A 7040-nucleotide genomic window follows, 5' to 3' on the forward strand; every position below is an offset into this window, starting at 1 on the left:
ATCTTTATTGTGAAGAAAATTTTAATTTAATATTAAGAGTATCCGCCGTATTTCAACACAAAATGCGTTATTCTCCACTACAAGACAAACCTTAAAAAAATAATTGGGGTGGGAGTTACTGTCTCACTCATCATACTCGCCTGATAGCGCACCTAAGATTTGCATTTATTCCGAACGCTACAACATTTTCTGGCCTGTAAAAAATTTGGATAATGTCCTAAATGTCATCATAGGCTATCTGGAAAAACAATTTTATTCGGTCTCCCTTTTAAAAATAGTCTTTTTGTCCCTTCAAAAATAGATCACTATAGCAAGGGGTCACAATCTAATAGTCGCCATTTTAGTTGCATTAGAGACTGCATTAGTTTGGCATCATGTCGTGAGAATTAATAACTTATAAGCTTGATTATTACGTTATTTGAATATGACAGCTGTAACAATTCATAAATAATTCACCATTGATTGGGCGAAGACTCCGAAAAAGAAAAGGTGGTCATTATCCATTTGTAGAAAAAATAAAAGCAGACACCTTGGCGTCTACTTGCTCAATCTTATCTGAGTATAGATACTGTAAGGTTAGCTGACACTAACCTTACGGTATCTATAATTTTTACACTTTTTTGATGCGTGTTAAAACAGTTGCTGAATAAATTCAGAGTATGAAATATTATTTTATTGGAAAATTAAAGGTAACATGGAAAACGGAACTAAAGATAACATATATAGAGTAATATATTAGAAACTTTAACAATCAGTCAGTATCAGTATCTTCTGTGACATCGATGAAATTTGTCTCTGCTGCTGATTTGATACTGTCACTAAGAATTGAAGGGTTTGCTGTAAAAAATAATTTTAGGTAAATTTCAGATTAATTCAAAATTACACTACAGGGATTATACAAAAACCACCTATTTTACAGACGTTTCAGGTTGAATCATTCTAATTAAGGGTCAGAGCTCTAGATGAATCTGCCAGCATAAGTAGATATCGAGTTGCCGAATTTAACTGGATAATTTAATGTTGGTATATCATGTACAGTTTCTCTTGATTATTTATTATTGATTAGTTGTTTTTGCGTTTTTCTGATTATGTATAGTTTTAATTTTTTTTAAATATCTTTCAATAAATGTCAACATTGCGAATCTATTAATGTAATGCATTTGTTGCCAAATTCTCATAAGGTCTTATTGACTGTAAAGGATTTGTTATGAAGTTCAAATTTAAAAAAAAATATTAAAATTAGGTCTAATTATTTAATATGTAACATTTTAATTAGCTATTTTGTATACAATCTTTTATTTGGAAATACTTATTTTCTACAAGTTTTATTTCCTCTTTATTAATAAATAATTACACGTTTTGTTGAGGTTATTATTATAATTAAAGGATTAAAAGACTTGTATTTTTGTTATTACGATTAGTGGAAATCGGTTATTCAAAGAAAATATTTTCTGACAGCCATTTTTTAGTTAAAAATACCAAATAAAACTGCTTTTACATTTATTTTCTTGTATCTTACTTATTTATTTTAAACCATTCTGAATACACTGTTTACACCACCACTACACGAACACTTACAATTACACTGAAGAGACTGAAGGTAAAAGGTTTACCTTCAGAAGAGACTGAAGGTAAAAGTTTTATCTTTAGAAGAGACTGAAGGTAAAAGGTTTACCTTCAGTCTCTGAAGACGATAACTTGGTTTTCGAAACGCGCGTCAGGCAGTGTAATTGTGAGTGTTGGTGTAAACAGTATGAATATCGCAACAGAAATTCCACCTTATTTTAAATCAGTTAATCCCCACACATAGGATGTTTCTAAATTCATTCTGCTACTTATTTTGGTCCATTTTTTTCCAATTGAAAACACAATTGTAAGAATCTATTTATTTAAATATAATTCTATTTGAAGCATCATTTAAGGGTTCCAGTATTCAGTTATTTAAATTTTTTTGATAATTCTGGCAACTGCAACCCTTAAATACAATATTAACCTTCCACATACTGCTAATAGAATCGAATACTGAATCCTATCTAGTCTCGATCTAGCATCCAGATATATTGAAGGGGTTGTAAAGACAGGCCTTAGAATTCAAAAACTAACTATACAATATGACAAGTTCCTTAATAATAAGTTGTAAGTGTTGATTTATTGAACTTAACATCCTAATGAGCACTATCATCTACTATTATCAGTGATTTCAAAAATGGTGAACCCCAAGTGGTCCACGGGAGATTCGACAGTGGTCAATGTAATTTCTAGCTTGATATCTGATCGCAAATCCACTATCTGATGCTTATTTCGATAACCAAGTGAACATCTTGTGAAACTATAGGTAATCTCATGTCGGAAAATGGAATTGAGAGTGTTGGTGTAGTGGTAGTAGTGTTACCTTTATAATGGTGGAAATTTTGTCCTAAAATACAAACTTCACATACAAATAAAATGACTGAATTTTTTATTTCTAAAAAGTACATCTAATTTAACTGAAACGACCGCGCCGGAAAACTTTCGCATAGAAATTTTCAATAAGAATATTACCAGTAGTCTCAGTTATACAGGTTCAATTCATTTCATTGTGCTGTACCCTGCACATGACAAGAAAATATAAATTGGTATAACGTGTAAGTTACATAATAGTAAAATATACATAAATTTAATTGTATAATTTCAAGTTGAATTTGGAATTAAATATAGTGTAAAATATGCAATAAATCAATTAGAAATATTCTATATAAAAAAGTAGAATTCATAAACTTACGGCTAGGCATATCCTCGTAAGTAACATAGTCGTCAATATCGAAACTTTGATAATCATTCTCATCAACGCCATAGTTAGTATACAAATCGCAAATGTCAGGCATCTGGGATTCATCATAAAGTTCATGGAGAACATTTATATCTTGCGTTTCTTCAAAGATCTCATCATCGGCTTCAGAATCGTGGTTGGAATTATAATCATAGTCATCATTAAAATCATAAACATCATTATAATCGTCATCAGGATTATAATCCTCATCAGGACTATCATGAGGATTAGAATTGTAATCGGTGAAATCATCGTCTTCGTCCAACCAAACTGTATCGTCATCGCTCTGTACGATGTCTATTGCTATATTACGAGGAACAATTTCCATCACCTAAATAAATATAAAAAAAATAATTATTTCCCAAAAACTTACAAAAATAAATATGACTGTAGTTTTTCACATTTTTTATAAATGGTGGAAGCGCATTAAAACTTTTTATTATAGCGGGCGGTTTATTTACAGTATTTCTTCTAAATAATTTCCAAGAAAGTCTATTTATTTATTTCTTCTATTTCTTTTTGTTCTAAAACTTTGTAGAATTTTATTCAGTTATATAAATGATTTGTATAAACGCAATTTAGTTAATTTTAAATGAATAGTCGTAGTGAATACAACGAATTGATAAAGTGATAAATAAATTAAAAAGTAAGAGTCAATGTTAATTCACCCCATGAATGAAGAGTGTAGATAAATATGAAAAACGTTACAGTATATTTGGTATACCCTGTTTTTAAGCTAGGAGGATCATTTTGTGAAACCTAACCACTGGTAGTCACTAAAAAGTTACTGGAGTTATATAACAAAAAAAATTTATGTGACTAAAGTTTTTTAAAAATAAATTTTCAAAAGTGAAATTTATAGTTTTGGATTGGAAGCGATGACATAAAATACTAGTCATACTAAAATTATACAGTCTGGAAATAATGAACCACAAACTAAATAATAATAAACCTAATAGACACACTGTAGAAGAGGGAATACATATTAGGTTAATAACAGTTGTCAAATTTGGAGGATCATGAAGTTTTGTATTTTAAAACAATTGTAAAATTTGAGTTGTTTCTGATCAAATGTAGCATGAAGGATTTTGATTTTGATATTTGTATTTCTTCACTATCTTACAATATCGTAGCATTCATAATGGCATTCATCATTGTCTCTGGTTCTTCAAGTGAGATTTGTTTATAGAAATACACCGTAGAAATAGGTTAAATAAATAAGAAAAACACTACAATACAATATAAATAATGATTTTGCGGATTCTTAGGATCGCAAAAATGTAATGTTTCACTGTTACTCTTAATACCAACAGATAGTTAAGAAAAAATATCAATTTATTGTTGTTAAACTGAAAGTGTAATAAAAAATATGTATCAATGTTACTTGTCTCAATATTATTCATATGTTAACATTATTCAAATGTTAAATAGTTTAAAGACATCCTTAATTTTGTAAGAAAAGGGGATATTAGTAATAACAGTAGTTGAAAAATGATTTTAGCTAATTTCTATCTTGCTGATGAGTTTCATTTTATTATCAAAAAATCAGTTTGGTACAATACTTACGACTGTATCAGTTGGTAAAGTAACCCATTCTTCTTCGCCATTTGGTTCTAAATCACTATCCCAAAACTCTAGTGGATTACCTAAAAATTGAGGAGGCATATTGCCTTATTTCTTTTTTAGAAGATTCTCTAAGGACTGAGTTGTTTGTTGCTCTGAAAGCTTATCTACTTTTTTTTGTTTGTTACCCCGTTTATAAGGCTTGATTTTGATAGATTTGTTGTTTATTTTATGTTTTTTCAAACTAATTGCCGCTTCCTTCAACTTATCTTGATTTTCAAAATCAACAATACACCAACGGCGACTTTTCTGAAATTCGACAAATAACAAATTTCAATCAAGAATATTATTAATCTGAACATACATCAATTAATATAATCTGATGATTTTGTGTTGGTAGTGCATAAAGGGTATTTATAAAGTAATAAAATTTTTGTTAGATTTACAAAAATGTTGAATAAAAGTTTTTTCAAATAAGTTATGCATATATCAATTAGAAATATCTAGAGTAAAATATTATTTCAAGATCTCTATAAACATATTTTTTGAATAGGAACAAATATATATTTTCAGTTTTTCAGAATCTCTCTCACACACAATAGTTTTTAGATATTTCCTGAAAAAATAGCTGTCTTAGAAAAATCCATTCATGTAATTTTAAACAATACTGAAGTGTGTTAATATCCTATTCTGTTGGAATTAATGTCATTAAAATTCTGTCTGTCAGTTGCCACTACAATTTGTTGCTACCAAAGGAAGGAAACAATTCAATAGCTTATTTGGCTTTAGTGAAGGAAAAACTTTAGTCTCGTATGTTCCTCTGGCAAACAAGAGTGATTCTCATATCATCGCTTCACAATGACAATTCCATTGAGTTAATTCAGGTGATAAGAACAAATCAGACATTATAGGATTTTATAAGTCTATAAAAGTAGGTGTTGATACTGTAGACAAAAAGTGTGCCACATTCATTTTATCAAGAAATATCAAGTGTTGGCCAATGGTAATATTTCTCACTAAATTGAATATTGGTGGCATCAACATTCAAGTTCTTTACCTTGGCAATAATATGGAATTGATATAGAGAAAACTACTTCTGAAATAATTGACCCATGCATTAACAATTGGAGAACTGAGCCAAAGAATTTTGAAAACTGTTGGCATGCCTACTTATCCCCAAATGAGGTTGAAAAGATTTTGTACTACTTCCCAGGAAGAAGAAAGATAGCCCAATAGCCACTAAGAATTACGACGTTTAGTGTGCACCTCAGAAATTGACTTGAGAATATAATTTCTATCAATGACTTTTTGGAATTGAGTTAACTTTTATTCTATAATTACTTGTATTTCTACTTGTATATAGCCATATATCCTATATTTAATCAATTAACAACCTTTGGAGAACCTAAAAAATGTTGCACACTGTATATCTGTCATTTGAATTATTGATAATAATCAATTTTGAGCTTGGATAGGCACATAATGCCAAATTTGAAAGTTCATACATTGCGCCTTAGAAAAGGTTAAATGCAGTTATAAATTAAATCTTGTTATCTAGAGCAAAATTCCAGAGAATGTTCATTGACTGAACTTTTCACTAGTATCTCAAATGTAGGTAACAAATATCTAATAGTTTGACGATTTTAGTAGGACAAGCAAACCAAATACAATTCAATACATACCAAACTTTTTGAATTTTAGATGTCAAAATAATAATATAAAGAAAAGAAAATAACCAATTTATGGAAATTATATGATAACATACCTGCCTCGGGAGGTGTACTCTAAGAATATTTGGATGCAAATCCTTAATTACAACTTCGTCTGCAATTTTTATAGGTAGACGAATGTATAACTTTTTAACCTCAGAACCCTCTATGCTGGAAAATAATAAAAATGGACATGTTTGATATTCATTATAACCTCTAAATATATTAATTAATCCATGAATCAACTAATGATACAATTTAAAATATTTTAACATATTTACATAATTTTTTACGCACCCCATAATTTATATGAATTATATAAAGAAAACATGTGCTTTTTTTAAGAAGTAATGAGAATTTCAAAATTTCTATTATAATTTACACCAAAAATTTGAGAAACGAGAAACACTTGTCAACTGTCAAATTAAGCTCCTTTCAAGAAAACTATTCGTTTGCACGAGAGAAGATTTATACATTTTGTGGCCAGAGGGCGCTAAAGTAAAAAATTTGAATTTATATATTTACCGCAGTTCAAAGAATATGTATAAGCAATGGTAAAATCGGTAAAAATTTTAAACATTCACACCGGATCTATAATGTAGAGAAATTTATAAAAATAGAGTAAGATTACAATAAATATTATCAGATACTTCTTGACCAGGAACAATAAATATGTATCGACATGATAGGAGGCTATGGACTTTACCTTAAATATACGTATACACACAATACAACAAAAACGTTTTTTGCAAAAATACAGCGTTTTCATTAAGTGACAGTTTAAATTTATGTAGCTAATAAACTTCAGAAACATTCAAGAATCACTCTGTACACATTAGAAAATAATAAATACATCAATGGTTGTATTGTGTTCAGAAATTCCCATAGATGGCAATAGAAGAAACAATTTTGTACATTCAGATAGCATTTTAAACAAATTTGTTCATAAATATTACAAA

At 29.0% G+C, this 7040-nt stretch overlaps 1 protein-coding gene and 1 long non-coding RNA gene across 2 annotated transcripts; one reads left to right on the top strand and one right to left on the bottom strand.

The window, feature by feature from the left end:
• Positions 1 to 658: 658 nt before the first annotated feature.
• Positions 659 to 6516, bottom strand: LOC130898431 (trigger factor-like). Its single transcript, XM_057807744.1, has 5 exons — positions 6379 to 6516; positions 6138 to 6252; positions 4376 to 4681; positions 2762 to 3140; positions 659 to 837 (listed from the first exon to the last, which is right to left on the bottom strand). Exons 3-5 carry the CDS (start codon positions 4472 to 4474, stop codon positions 752 to 754), a joined length of 564 nt encoding a protein of 187 aa, XP_057663727.1. The 5' UTR covers positions 4475 to 4681; positions 6138 to 6252; positions 6379 to 6516; the 3' UTR covers positions 659 to 751.
• LOC130898432 (uncharacterized) lies at positions 5741 to 6326 on the top strand. The gene is made up of 2 exons (XR_009059900.1): positions 5741 to 5983; positions 6074 to 6326. It is a non-coding gene; the product is annotated as an uncharacterized LOC130898432 (long non-coding RNA).
• Positions 6517 to 7040: the final 524 nt, after the last annotated feature.

This window comes from Diorhabda carinulata, chromosome 10 (genome assembly GCF_026250575.1).
Source record: "Diorhabda carinulata isolate Delta chromosome 10, icDioCari1.1, whole genome shotgun sequence".
NCBI classification, from domain to species: domain Eukaryota; kingdom Metazoa; phylum Arthropoda; class Insecta; order Coleoptera; family Chrysomelidae; genus Diorhabda; species Diorhabda carinulata.

Bases quoted from the DNA above. Each gene is read 5' to 3' on its own strand.
- LOC130898431 (XM_057807744.1), bottom strand. From the start codon at position 4,474: ATGCCTCCTCAATTTTTAGGTAATCCACTAGAGTTTTGGGATAGTGAT. The intron at 3,141-4,375 runs GTAAGTATTGTA...ATATTTATTTAG, and splicing joins CTTTACCAACTGATACAGTC to GTGATGGAAATTGTTCCTCG. The intron at 838-2,761 runs GTAAGTTTATGA...TATTTTTTACAG, and splicing joins TTACGAGGATATGCCTAGCC to CAAACCCTTCAATTCTTAGT.